This window comes from Cariama cristata, unplaced genomic scaffold (genome assembly GCF_000690535.1).
Source record: "Cariama cristata isolate BGI_N322 unplaced genomic scaffold, ASM69053v1 scaffold25574, whole genome shotgun sequence".
Lineage (NCBI taxonomy): Eukaryota > Metazoa > Chordata > Aves > Cariamiformes > Cariamidae > Cariama > Cariama cristata.
Window position 1 is genome coordinate 23,801 of NW_009615106.1, and position 13,522 is coordinate 37,322.

Below are 13,522 nucleotides of genomic sequence, written 5' to 3' on the forward strand. Positions count from 1 at the left end.
GGGGTGTGCCGCCGGGTGGTAGCGGGTGCCATGGTGGTGGCTGTGGTTGTGGTTACAGTGGTGGTGAAAAGCCTGGGGATCCAGTCTGAAATACAGCAAAACGCAATGAAGGATGGTGCTTTGCAACCCGCTCCGGCGGAAGGCAAAGCCACTCGGGCTTTTGGGGGGAGATGGCAGGAGAGAGGCTTTTGCGGGGAGGGCTACCGCACCCCCAAAAGCCCAAGAGCCCTCTTCCCCTCCGCACTCCGGGTCCCAGGGCACGGCCCGGCTTACGGGTCCGGCAGCTGCCGGCACGGGGTGCGTGTCCCCCCAGCACCGCAGTCCTGCCTCTCCCCCCACCCTGGCACGGGGTAGCCGTGCTCTCAGGCAGAGCAGAGCTGCGTGCCCAGCGCAGGTGTGGCCATGAGCTTTTCTTTCCTGGAAAAATCAGTGTTTCAGGTTTATCGGCATGAAATCAGGTGGGCTAGGATGGCCAGCCCCTCGGGAGTACCAGGAAAGGCTAGCTTTCCAGGACCCAGGGCTGTGTCACATCGCCACGGTGCAGCACGGCTGCTTGCCGTGGGCTGTGGAAGAGAGGGGCAATTTTAACCTCCTTATGGGGAGGTAAACCCCTTCCCGAGTTGAGAACAAGTCCAGGCACATGGACTAACCTCTGAGCCCTGGCTCTGGAGAGCACTATCTGGGGAAGGACTTGATGGGTTACTGCTACAGATGAAAGGTCCTGGCAAGACCAGAAGAGCCAGCCTGCCCGTTCGAAAGCCTAAACCAAGAGAGAGGGACTGACCGCAGACAAGGGAGGCTCACCAAAGTCCATGAATTTGACGTGCTCCTGCTGGGGCTTCTTCACCAGGATGGTCTTCTTCTTGGAAGCTTTGATCTGCTTCAGCAGGGCCCCTTGGACATCAGCGGCCGTGTAGGAAGTGGCTGATCGTAGCCAGGAGGAGAAAGGAGAAAGGCAGAAGTGAAGATGGAGGCTCACCTAGCAGTTTCTCTCTCCTGACCTCCCCACAATGCATCCAAATCATTCCTTTCCCTAGGGAAATGCTTCCATCCTTCCAGGCAGCAGCTTAGAGCGCACCTCCTCCCAGCATCTGTTGATTTTGCTGGACAGAAGACAGAGCCTTGGCAAATTTTAAAAAGGTTCTTTCACGGTCCTTGCCACGTGCGTGTTCCTCAGGCTGGAAGCCCCACTGGGAGAGCCTGCTCCCTCCTCAAGCAGATGGTGATGCCACAGAGAATGAGCACCGGGAAGGATCTTACCTGGGTCAAAGTGGGACTCCACAATGACACGGACAGCGCTGCTCTGCCCCAGGTCTCGGACACGGATGCTCTTGAAATCCTTCTTAACATCAGAATTGCGGAAAAGCTCATCCAACTAGTTGGTCGGAGGTGAAGGAGAAAAAATAAACAAACTGATTAACGGGGAGATCCTAGGACATAGGTCCTTTCAGTAAAAGGTTTTGAGTCTCAGCAAGTCTTCTTGGTTTCAATCCGCAGGTGTTTGCATCCAAACCTTTGCAAGACATCCCACTGCCACATGAAGAGAGCAGGGCTCCCTTGTGTAGGGTGATAATTTCAGTCGTTCCCTATTCTTTATGGTCTGCGGTCAAAGGTAAGAACAGGATCCAGAAATAGTGTGGGGAAAGCGAGCTGTCCCCAGCGTACCCGTGAAGAAGAGTGGAACACAGCCAGACCAGACTCCTTGCAGTTCATATAGGGATTTTCTATTGTGTGGCATCTAAGTCTTACTGATCTCTTCTAAAGCTGCATAAACCTGCTTAGGCACTTTGGAAAATCCCATAAGGCCCCATTCTGCATCTTTAAGTACCTGATTGCCTTTTAAAACTTGGCTCTCGGACATTGTGGGATTTGTCTGAAGTCACACGAAGGAGACGGCGACAGTCCAAAGCTTACAGCAAGTCAGGACTTTAACTTAACCCTTGCTAGCTATCTGTCCAGCCTCGTGTCGGACCGGCAGTCGTCCCAGCTAGAGGCCACTGCTTCCTTCCCTCGGCTTCAAGCAAAGACAGAAGAAAGTGATTAACTGAACAATGGTCCCATGGTATAATCTGCCCCTATAAATTCGGGCATAGCGATCTCAGAGGGGTAAAGGAGCACATCGCATCCATGGACGTTTCCAGGTAGGGTGCACAGGGACAACAGGACTCTGCAGCCCAGGGCCACGGCAGGAGCTCTCGGCTCAGCCACAGACGGTCTCCAAGACAGAAACCCTGTGCCATGCCTTCACTTCCCCCAGCCTGGGAAACCCAGAAACCAGCAAAGCCTCTTGCCTTCTCAGAGTGGCGGAGAATGGATCACCCAGTGAATGAAGCTTTTGTGTGCATGTTTGCATCCTCAGATAGAAGCCACTGTTATATTGGGAAATACTGCTATTGTGATACAGAACTGCATGAACCATATGGTCCGTATGCCAGGCACACATCTGCTTATACGACTGTACTGAAGGCTTGCCAACTTCTAAGTGCAGCTTGGAACCAGCTCTAAATATGTTAATCTCCTTGCAAAGATGCTTTGTATTTGCTGTGCCACACTGCAGGCTACAGTATAATGTCGCTACCCCCCCCCCAGCACTTCCTTGGCATATCCATACGTACACATCGCCACGCAACGTCCACCTACTCCCAGAGCTGGCAATGAAGGGGGGATTTCCTTAAAGGTGGGAGACTGGATTTACACAAGGAGCTTCTCAAGTTGTGTAGCTGAACTGGAGGTGCGAAGGGGTTTTGGACACACTTTTGTCTAAAGGCTGTTCATGGAGATAAGGACACTTTGGGAAATCCAGGGCGTTAAGGCAGAACCTCTCATCTGAACAGTCCCACCACCAAGATCAAGCTGAAAAAGGATAATTTTTGACCCAGCACATAATAAAGGATGGAACCCACTGACACAGCATGTGGTAGATACAAATAACACAGGTAGATTAAAAACAGATCAGACAAATTGACAGAGGGTACCTCTTAGACAGAACCAGTGCATCACCTCCTTACACTCTTAAGTGCCCACTCCATAAAAGCACTGGCGATAAGCCATGTTCACCCCCAACTTTCGTAGGTTAAGCCCACCTCAAAAAATCCCCAAAAAACAAACAACAAAAAAACGAACATGGAGCAATGTTCCTCCAAGGCACTCAACACATTTTGCAGATACGTCTCTGTGCTCCCATTTGACAGCAACGACAGACCACGGCCTCTCCAGAAGCCATCAAAAATGAGAAGGCAAAGCAGGAGGAAACCCACAGCGGGTTCCCATGGTTGGGACAACAGAGCATCTGCAGTTACAGAGGGTGATGTTGGCCCAGGGTACCGTAAGAGGCACCCGGGGCGCAGTGCCCAGAAAGCAGGCAGCGCTTGGTCCCTCCAACGAAGCACAGCAAGCAGGTAGCCTTTCCGCAGAGAGCTGGTACCTTGGAGGCCAAGCAGACGCAAGTAGAATAATTATGGTTGGAAGAGACCTCAAAGATCATAAAGTCCAACCATACACCTGACACCACCATGCCCGCTAAACCCACTAAACCATGTCTCGAAGCGCCACATCTAAACGTTTTTTGAACACCACTTTTTGAACACGTTTTTTGACTCCACCACCTCCCTGGGGAGCCCGTTCCAATGCCTAACGACTCTGACAGTGAAGAAGTTCTTTCTAATTTCCAACCTGAACCTCCCCTGGCACAACTTGAGGCTGTTTCCTCTTGTCCTAATAAGTGCCACAGCCTGGCTCCCCACGGGAACCCAGCCACTCGAACGGACAAGCCCGCTTATTAGCAACACCTCGGAGAACGCCTGCTCGCCTGAGAACCAGTTATTTCTGGAAGTGAACATTTGGGTTTTAGTCATCTGTCCGCCACAGTGCAGAAGTGGGCACGGTCCTCTCTTCTTTTACCAAGGCCAGAAAAATCCTAGCCAGACTCTAAATCAAGCACAAAGAACTCACCGCGCTCTCGATGCTCCTGGCTGTCTCCCCAAAGAGCTCTGACTTGGGGTCAGCCATCTCAGGTGTGTAGAACAGCTCTTGGCCTTCCACCTCCTCCAAGATGAGGACTCCTTGGAAAACTTTGGTAGCTATGGGAAGGAGGGGAAAGAAGACAAACGCCTTTAGTTGGCTCGTGGGCAGGGGAAAGGCGTGTGGCTGAGAGCCGTAAGGAGCGTTCGAGTCCCTAGGGGGGGAAAGGGTGATGGCAGTGTGCGGGTAGTGCCAGTGTTGGGGTTAGTCTGGATGGTTCTGGGAGAGCGCCATGGAGGATTAGTATCAGAGGGTGCTGGAGCAGATGGCAAAGACCAGGCTGGAGATGGCAGCTTTTACCATACGATTTCCTCTGAGCTCCGGCCCGGAGAGCAGCCCCCCTGCACCGGCTGAGTAACAAGAGAAAGACGTTAGCCAGAGCAGCACACAGTCAATACGGCAGGATCAGACACGTGCATGCAAAAAGGGCACAGAGGAGGGCGAAACGTGGACTCTGGACAAGGAGAAGACTTGTGCTGGGATAGGGAAGTAGAGATCCTGCCAACTAACACGCTAAGCCTAGCCTTGCAAAACCAGACTGAAACTGCAACAGGACCCCCAAGGTGTGGTTTCCTTCCAGGGGAGCTGTGGGAGGGCAGAGGCAGCTACAGAAAAGAGCCCTGCTGTGGGTAACCATCGGGGAGGTTCCCAGCAGCTCTCCTTGCGTGGGTTAAAAGCGGAAGGTGATCTCCATCCAAAAGGGGATGTCCTGCTGGAAACCCCAAGGAATGGGGACAGTTAGGAAGGACCTCAGTGAGCAGTGGGGAAACATCTGGGAGATGACCCCAGAGCAACAATTTTTAGGGTAACGAGGATGTACGTCCAGGGCAACCAACACAGGTGGCTCTGTCTTTCCTCAACATGGACAGCTTGAAAGGGGCTGTACATAGGCAAGACAGATCCCACCTACGTCATGAGAGCAGCGTGCACCCCTGGGAATCACAGCGTGAGTCGAGAAGCTCAGACTCCCTGGGAAGCCCAGCAGAGAAACAGAGGCTACAGCTGCTCTCCCTGCCTGCCCTGGCACCAAACTGGTCCTGGTCAGCCCAGCTCCCTTTACAGTGATCGACATAGATCCAAGAAATTCCCTCATCCTCCCTAGCGCCACTCGTGAGCTCTGCAGAAGCCCAGGTAAAACACTGGTGGAATTTTTAAGGTTGTAGCACTCAAGGAAGAAAGCGGTCACCTAAGCGAAGAAAACTGCAGAGTGCCTTGGCTCCCCATGTGAACAGCAGCACTGGGGCTGGCTGCTGGGGGCTGTGGCAGGTGGGCACAATGTCTGCCAGCTACCATGGCTCAGCACGTCCCCATGTCCCCCAGGGACACGCCAGCCCCCAGACTGGACACAGGAACCATGCTTGCTGCCAGCCAGGCAAGCACAGCACCGTGCTGCTCTCCCCGTCGGGCAGCTCTCGGTGGTATCTCTCCCTCTCCTGCACCCTGCAAGAGCTCAGTCTGACTCCTGACCACCGAAAAGGAGCCCGGAGCCCAGCCCCGAGGACAAACTCACCCGGACAGTTGCTGCCTTCTGCATCAGCAGCCGCAGTCTTGCCATCAGAGCAGCATCCCAGCGGGGTGTTGTAACACGTTGCCCTCTCGATGGCTGGGGTAGAAGTTACCTGGCTTTCCTCCACCTCCTCTTCCCCTGCAGGGCATTAAGAGGAAGAATTCACCAGCAAGAGGTTAAGACCTCACCTCTGTGTCAGAGAACAAGGCTGAGACACAGCTTCATTTTGTCGCGAGGGACAGGGTATGGTTTAGCCCACAATCGACCTGCCAAACCTAAGCAGCGCCCACTCACCGGCAGAGCCTGCCCCACTAGATTCCTGGTCTCCACTGATGCCCATCTCTTGGTCTCCACTGCCTTCTGCGCTGCCTGATCCAACGTAGGCAGGCTGGGTGGTGGCCAGGACCACTGGTGCAGTGGAGAGAGGGCGGACGGTGGTCTTATACGCCCCGTGAGTCATCCACGGTGTAGTGGCTGGTCTGGCAGTCGTGATGCGTCTTGTTGTAGGGTGACCTCTTTCAGTAGGTCTGGCTTCCAACAGCAGGGAGCTGGTAGCCAGCTCGGTGGGTTCTGGAGCCTGGGTGGTGAGTCGCAGCGGTGGAGGAAGGATTAATTTGTCCAAGGGCAGCGTGGGCAGAGGTGTAGGTGGTGAGGTGTGGCTTGTGTGAGTGATGGACTCTGAAATGGGCAGCAAGATAAGGTAGGTAAGGAGGGGCAGGTCTGGGAAAGGCTGGCGGTGACACCGGGAAGCATGTTGCAAACCCTCAGGCACCTGCCCCGGGCAGTGCATCTGCTGTGCCATGAATCACAGAATCGATTTGGTCGGAAGAGACCTCTGGGATCATCGAGTCCAACCTTTGCCCTAACACCCCCATGTCACGGCACAGGGAGGAGCTGCAGAGGGAAGCAGCCAGACCCGGGTCTAGCATCAGGCCAGAGAGCTGGCACTGCCCCAGCGCCGAGAGCAGCAGACACTCACCGTGGCACTGCCCCACATGCTTCACCGTGATGACCTGTCCCTGTCGGCAGGCGATGGTCTTCAGCTGGCACTGGTCCCCATAAGTGACACCATCAGAGCCACACACCTGGGAGGAAGAGGGGAAATGTCAGCTGCACCTCTGCCCTCCTCCAAGCCCTGGGCAAAACCAACCAATTTCTAAATGCTGGAAGCAGAGGCTTTGCAGGAGTTCCTCTGAGGCAAAGAGGCGATGGTCTGCGCAGAGGCACCCAAGGGTGGGCTGCGGAAGCCCAGGAGCAGAGCAGCTCACAGGTGCCAGATGGGGCACGGAGCATCCCGCTCTGCTGGGAGCCATCTACGACTCGCACGTCACCCTTCCCCATGCACCAAAGACTGTGACCCAACTAGCTTGTCTGCTTCTTGTTGGGTTGGGGGGAAGAGCCACTGGACTCCCATGCTGCCTGTACCAGCCCGACGCAGCTGAGCTAGCCACCGGTCCTCACACACCCTGCTCAGCCCCCACGGCCGCTTCTCCCACAAACCTTGGTCATGTTGGCCTCCGAGCAGAGCGGGGATGGGCACTCGCAGTGGGCAAAGCCGTTGACTTCCACGCACGAGGCCCCAAATTCGCAGCTCATTTCCTCGCAGGATTTTGGGGCTGACGGGTCTGGGGTAGGGAGAGAAGGGGGAAAGAGATGACCAACAAAGCACATACCAAACATACAGAAATAGGCTATGCTGAATCAAAATCCCTCTCTCCTCTCGGTGGGTCTTAGTTCTCCCAGGGACTTGCCAGAGTGGTTCAGACCGGTGGAAAGACAGACTTTTACCAAACAGAGAAACATTCCCTCGTGCTGTGCACGAGTCCACAGATAACAGGAACCCAGCCAAGAACGGAGGCCAGGGCCCCTTCACCCCGAACCACAAACACGCAGGGTGGGAGAGATGCTTTTCTTTCACAGGCCTATGTGTTGTCCTGCAGCAGAACCCAAGCACCCACTTCTCGGTGCCCCACGCAATCCCTCCGGTACGTGGCTCCCTCACCTTTCTCACAGCCAGTCATGCCCAGTTTGCTGCCGTTGGGGCACTGGTTGCATTTCATGCCAGTGATACCAGTTTTGCAGGAACACAGTCCGGTCATCTGCTCACAGTCGTCACGCACTGAACCCACCGGGTCACAGTTACAGGCTGGGCAAGAAAAGGAAAAAAAAAAACCAAAAGACACTGTTTTTGCTGGTGGATTTATGGAGCCAACAGCAGACTCATCCAGGTCCCCCAGCCATCCAAAAGAAGAGCGAGGAGAAGCGTCCAGGCGAGGACCATAATGCTCACGGCTACTCCCTACCCCCTGACCCCACACCAGCTGCAGAAACCTGCCTGCCCCGTCCCCCGACCACGGTCCTGTGGCTTGTGAGCCCACAGCCCCGCGTTCCCATCAGCACTTAAAGATTTATGTGGCTCCAGTAGGAAAGTTCACCCATCCCAGGAGATCTTCTGCCTCTCTCTCGTGCAGGATAAAGGAGAGGGATGGTAGAAGAGACAGTAGCCACTGGTGTCTGCCTAGCGTGAGGTCAGATGATTTTACCTACCAACATTCGTGATTCTGCTTTCAGAGCGAGACCCCACTCTGATTTAAAGACTACAGGTGAGAGCAAATGAAGTACAGCCTCGGGAAGACATTTCGGCAGTGTGATGCCTTTTGCTGTTACAAAGCTGACAACTTATTTCCAATTTAAGGTTTCTGGCTCTGACCTGCACCTACTGAATCCCGACCTGCCAGCGTTCAGACAAGCATTCCTTCCTGGAGCCGTGAGAGGAACCCAGGAGTTTGCCCGCCTGACCTCTCTCCGAAGCACAAAGCATCCTTCCTACCCTTCAGCTCCACAACTGTGTCTCCAGCCGGAGCTTGCCACCTCTGAGCACTTGGGCTCAGCCCCTCGGCCAGGGAGCCTGAGACACATCTGCCACTTGGCAGAGAGCTATCGGTGATTTCAGCAAGAGATGGGTAGAATCGTATTCTCTGTTGTTTGCAATCCCCTCCCAATAACTCCTCTTTCCCCTGGCTGTTCTGGCCTCTGCCTAGTTGGCACTTGCTGGATTTCTTAGGTGGCTTCTCCAATGCAGCTTGAAAAAAAACAGGGCTTTTCTTCCTGCTTGTTTACCGGTGTTTTTACATCGCTATTCCTGGTGAGCATCAATGCGCAAAAATACTGCCTGATTCCTTCCACTTCAAACCCATTCCTTCGCACCTGCCATGTGCGGGGACACCAGGGCTCATTCACACTGGGCTCTAGCAGCCCTGCAGAACATCTGGGCAGGGAGCAGACCCACGGAAGGAGACATGGACAAGAGGAAACTGTCTCAAGTTGCGCCAGGGGAGGTTCAGGTTGGGCATTAGGAAGAACTTCTTCACTGTTAGAGTCATTAAGCACTGGAATGGGCTCACCAGGGAGGTGGTGGAGTCATCGTTCCTGGAAGTGTTCAAAAAATGTTTAGATGTGGCGCTTCGAGACATGGTTTAGTGGGCATGGTGGCATCGGGTATATGGTTGGACTTGATGATCTTTGAGGTCTCTTCCAACCATAACGATCCTATGATTCTATGGTCTCCCAGGCAAGCTGCATCATGGGGGAGCAACCACACCTCTGCAATGCTTCGGGCCACCCCGTCTCTCTTGCCAGAGCAAGTCATCAAGCTCTGCAAAACCAGCCGCTGGAGGTGACTTACAATAGGATTGACATTTGGGCTCGTTGTTTTAAATACCACGACACCGATACCCCCCATGCCCTGAGCCCCACAGAGCCGGCCAGGGAGCCGTGCCAGCAGAGAGTTGCATGGGATGAAGGGGTGAGGAGGGCTCAGCCCTGCCCGCACTCACGCGTGCAGCCGCTCTTGCTGTCGGTGACAATGCCACGAAAGTTCCAGAAGCCGGGTTCGCAGCGGTCGCACTTCAAGCCCCCCACGCCTGGCTTGCAGGAGCACTGCCCCGTTGCGGGGTCGCAGGCTCCCCCATAGGAGCCATAGGGGTTGCATTGGCAGGTGCCTGTGAACCAAAGAGAGAGAGAGCTGAGTCCTGGTCAAGGAGATGGGAGGGGGATGCTGGGGGCTGCATCAGGGCGGAGGGACCGACTGCTCGGCCATTGAGCTGCTCAGCCAGGGCAGGAACGTGGCCTCACGTCAGGCAGGAGGAATTTTCACCGGCTGCTCTTGACGCTTCTCCTCTGCCCCAGCTACAGGGGGGAACAAAACCTTCAGGGATTAACCCGCTTGCTTTGCTGTCATCAAGAACTCCTCTCTCATTAACATCAAAGAGGAAGGAAGCTATTAGAAGTTTATTATTAATTCATTAATTAGGAACTTGATGGAGGGAAATGATCCAAAGATAGACAGAGAGGCGCTCCCTTTATCCCCAGGGAGCAGTAGAAAGGAGACGTGGGGCAGAGCTGGAGAGAAAGGGAGACCTCGGGAGCAGCAAGTAGGGTGCATGGGCACATCCCCAGACTGCCAGAGGTAAGGAAATGGCAGGTCCAGAGCAGGCAGCAATGGATAAATCTGCCCTAGGGGCTTCAAGCTGCTGGTTAAGTGGCAATTACCTCCTGATGTACGCTTGCTGGCAACACAGGGACACAGGTGGGACAGAAATGGGTGGGATACTGAATCCTAGTCAGTTGGGAAGCTGTGTCCATGGATTAGAGGGCAGTGGACAGGCTTTCCATCAGAGACACAGAGGAACGTCACTACCCACCGTCACTGGCAGGGCGATGCTGCAAGCAAAATGCTTGTGTCCTCCTTAGCATCCCCGTCACCGGCTCCTCCCTGCTCTGCCGGGCCCCCTTGGCCAGCACACACCGCACCGGCATGCCTCTGCTCTTCCAGAGCTCACCTCGGCCTCCAGCCCACCCCACGCACCCCCTGCCAGGAGATGTCCGGCCATTCTCTGGATGCTACTGCTTTTTAAATTATACGGCACATTAAACAGCACTACATCCTCATCAAGCAGGCGTTAGCCAGGCCCGTGCACGGTGCGAATCGTGTCTCGACGGGGTAATGTGTTTCCCTAACAGGCGGTCACAGCCTCAGCTGTTAAGAATTTGCTAATGCCTTTCAAAATGCATCTTCTGCTAAAGTGCCAGCTCCAATAATTATTTAATAAATATTAATGAAACATTTGCCAGCCCAGCTTCCTGCACAGTGCAGTCACCCACCAGTCGCTGGTCCTGGGGTGGTCTGCAGAAGGTCCCAAAGTGAACCTAAAAGCTCTGTCCCACCTCGGCCTGCAGTGCAAGGGCACAAGCCATATTATTGTCACTTCAGTCGGTGAAAAGCCCTAAGCTTCTCGCAATGGGTTGAGGGCACAGAGGGCATGATCTGGCCCTAGGGGCACCTTCTGGGGCATCCAGCATGGACTCAGCACCAGACAAGTTCTGAGCCACCATCCTGTCTTCTGAACCTAAAAGCTCTGTCCCACCTCGGCCTGCAGTGCAAGGGCACAAGCCATATTATTGTCACTTCAGTCGGTGAAAAGCCCTAAGCTTCTCGCAATGGGTTGAGGGCACAGAGGGCATGATCTGGCCCTAGGGGCACCTTCTGGGGCATCCAGCATGGACTCAGCACCAGACAAGTTCTGAGCCACCATCCTGTCTTCCTGCATTTCAGAGGGATTTAGACCTGGAAGTTGACTCAGGACAAGAGCATCAGTAGTAGATACAGAAGGCAAAGCATCCAGGTGTGCACGCTGTGAGCCTGGAGCTGGGGATAAATGGAGGCTTTTTGAGCCTGGGAAGCCACTAGTTAGCTAAGGAATGGGGAGGGTCCACCTTCCTTTGTTTCCCCTGGGATGGGACCCCAAGGCCCCCCCCTCCATCTGACCTCTCCTGCCTTCCAGCCATCCCTGAGGGTCCTTCATGCCCCGCCAAGGCGGGAACACAACATTCACTCACTTGGGCATCCAGCTGCACCCACGCCGAGCGCCAAGGTCATGTTGTCTGGGCAGCATCCATAGATGGTCTGGCTGCAGTGCACAACCAGGAGAGGCGGTGGGGTTGTGGCAAGGGCTGCAGAGGAAGGCAGAGAGGTACAGGTTATCTTTGGCACGCAGGCTGCCGCAGGGCAGTATTGCCGATGTATGGATCGAGCCGTTAGCAGCATTCCTGAAAAACCAGGTAGTCCTTGCAGAGATGCTGGGAACAGGCGATGAGGCGAGGTCCTACCCTTGGCCAGGGAAAGCACAGGGCATGAGACAGGAATGATGCAGTGGGGATCAGCAAACCAACACAGACACCGCTGTGTCCTTAGTGAGCGCTTCCTTGCTTCGCCGCAGGGAAGGGGCATGTGTTACTGCAGGGCAGCAGGCTGGGGATCAGCGCACACAGCTTGTGTCAGCCTGCAGGGCTGGCTGCCTTCGGGGGACTCACCACGGCAGGCTCCTTGGCTAGTGACATAGAGATCCTGGCGTTTTTCACACCGTGTCTTCTTCAGCTCACACTCGGTGGTGTAGGTCACACCATCAGAGCCACACACCTGCCAGGACAGGGAGGGAAGCTGCTCAGGGCAGTCCCTGGCACAGGAAGGCAGGTTCCCTATCCATGGGATGCCCTCTCCTGCCCAGGAAAGCATGCGGGAAGGCCACCAGGGAGAAGAGAGGAGGGGAGCGACGACTGCAACAGGCAGCCCAGAACCACTCCAGCTTGCTTACCGGGTTGCGTGGCACTGCCAGGCAGGTAAAGTCACACACGCAGCGGTCATCCTCTGCATCCTCGTCCCACCAGCCCCCGTACTGCCGGCATCGGTCCTGTTCGCACTCACTACCGTCGCCGGAGCCTGAGCCCCCTGAGCCGCACTCTGGAGCGAAGGAGGACCATGGTGAGAAACGGCTCACACCCCGCAGGGCAGAGTCAGGGGCAAGCAGAGGGGATGGGGCCAAAGCCCTCTCCCTGACCCGGGGCTCTGCCCTGGACAGGGGAAGCATCCCACAGCTGCACAGGCTCATCCAAGTCACAGCAGATTTAACCCCTTCAGCACAGGCAACCCCAGAATCTGGGCCCACATATATCAGGATGCTTACGTCCAGACCTCAGAGAAGATCCCTCTCCCTCGGAGAAAGCAGATTCTCCCACAAGACTGTGCTAAGCCTACATAATGAAAACTGCAAAGGGATGCTTTAGCAGATGGCCTGAGGTCTTCCTCTCTACAGCATCACTGCAGGAGCAAAAGCCAGGATCCTGCGACTACCAGCGCCCTGCAGGCTACCTGGAGATCAGACAGCTAATAGCCATGCACAGAAGGAAGGGTTGCCACTTGACTTAGCGACAGCTCAACTCCATGCTTTGATCCCACTCCTTCCCCTTCTCCTGCCCTCCCAAACACATCGTGCAGCAGAGAGATTGCTGCTCTTAATGCAAAACATGGAAACCAGAGCAGAGGAAGAGATGGAGTTTGCGTTTAGTTTGAAGTTTGGTTAGACAGATATTCTTAACTCTGTCCCTAGCCTAGCTGCCTCTCCGTAAGATGCTCAGAGCTCCAGCAGCAAGAGAGAGATGTTGCTGATTTCAAAGGCTTCTTAAAGGGGAAAGAGGGGGAAGGAAAACCTGGCCCTTCTTATTGAGTGATCAAAGGCTGGGATTTGGCATTACACAGAGAATTATTTAAGATCTTTTCCCAGAGGGACATCAACCTGAAATTCCCCAAGGAGGGCTGTGATCAAACACCATGTTATGTCTTCCCCTGTCCTTAAGCTCTGCCACAGCACTGAAGTCTTTCCCAGCTAGGCTACATATGCAATGAGCCAGAGGATCTCAGCTCGCCAGGTCAGCACGTCAGAGCGGCAAGGTTTACGCGCTTCTTGTACTTGGATTCAATCCAGCGTTAACTCACAGCTTTCCCCCTCCAGTGGGAAAACTCAGCAGGTTCTTAGTCCTTAGCCTGGCCAAGCAAGGCACACCCAACTCCAGGACCTTCAGTACCGAGTCAATAGTGGCCACTGGCCAGGCCCTTGAGCAGCCCCCGGGGCAGAAGGAAGCAAAGCGGCAGCCAGGCTC

The 13,522-nt window shown here is 54.8% G+C and overlaps 1 protein-coding gene across 1 annotated transcript in view; it reads right to left on the reverse strand.

Annotated features, from left to right (window-relative positions):
* AGRN (agrin) overlaps positions 1-13,522 on the reverse strand; it is a gene marked incomplete at its 5' end in the record, with an annotated part of 43,380 nt that overhangs the window by 16,584 nt on the left and 13,274 nt on the right. Inside the window, 13 exon segments of the mRNA XM_009699703.1 lie at positions 4-85; positions 805-924; positions 1,261-1,375; positions 3,952-4,079; positions 5,531-5,665; positions 5,822-6,205; positions 6,507-6,612; positions 7,028-7,152; positions 7,530-7,673; positions 9,364-9,528; positions 11,426-11,539; positions 11,900-12,005; positions 12,181-12,326. Of these exon segments, the coding sequence (XP_009698005.1) occupies positions 4-85; positions 805-924; positions 1,261-1,375; positions 3,952-4,079; positions 5,531-5,665; positions 5,822-6,205; positions 6,507-6,612; positions 7,028-7,152; positions 7,530-7,673; positions 9,364-9,528; positions 11,426-11,539; positions 11,900-12,005; positions 12,181-12,326 (1,870 nt within the window).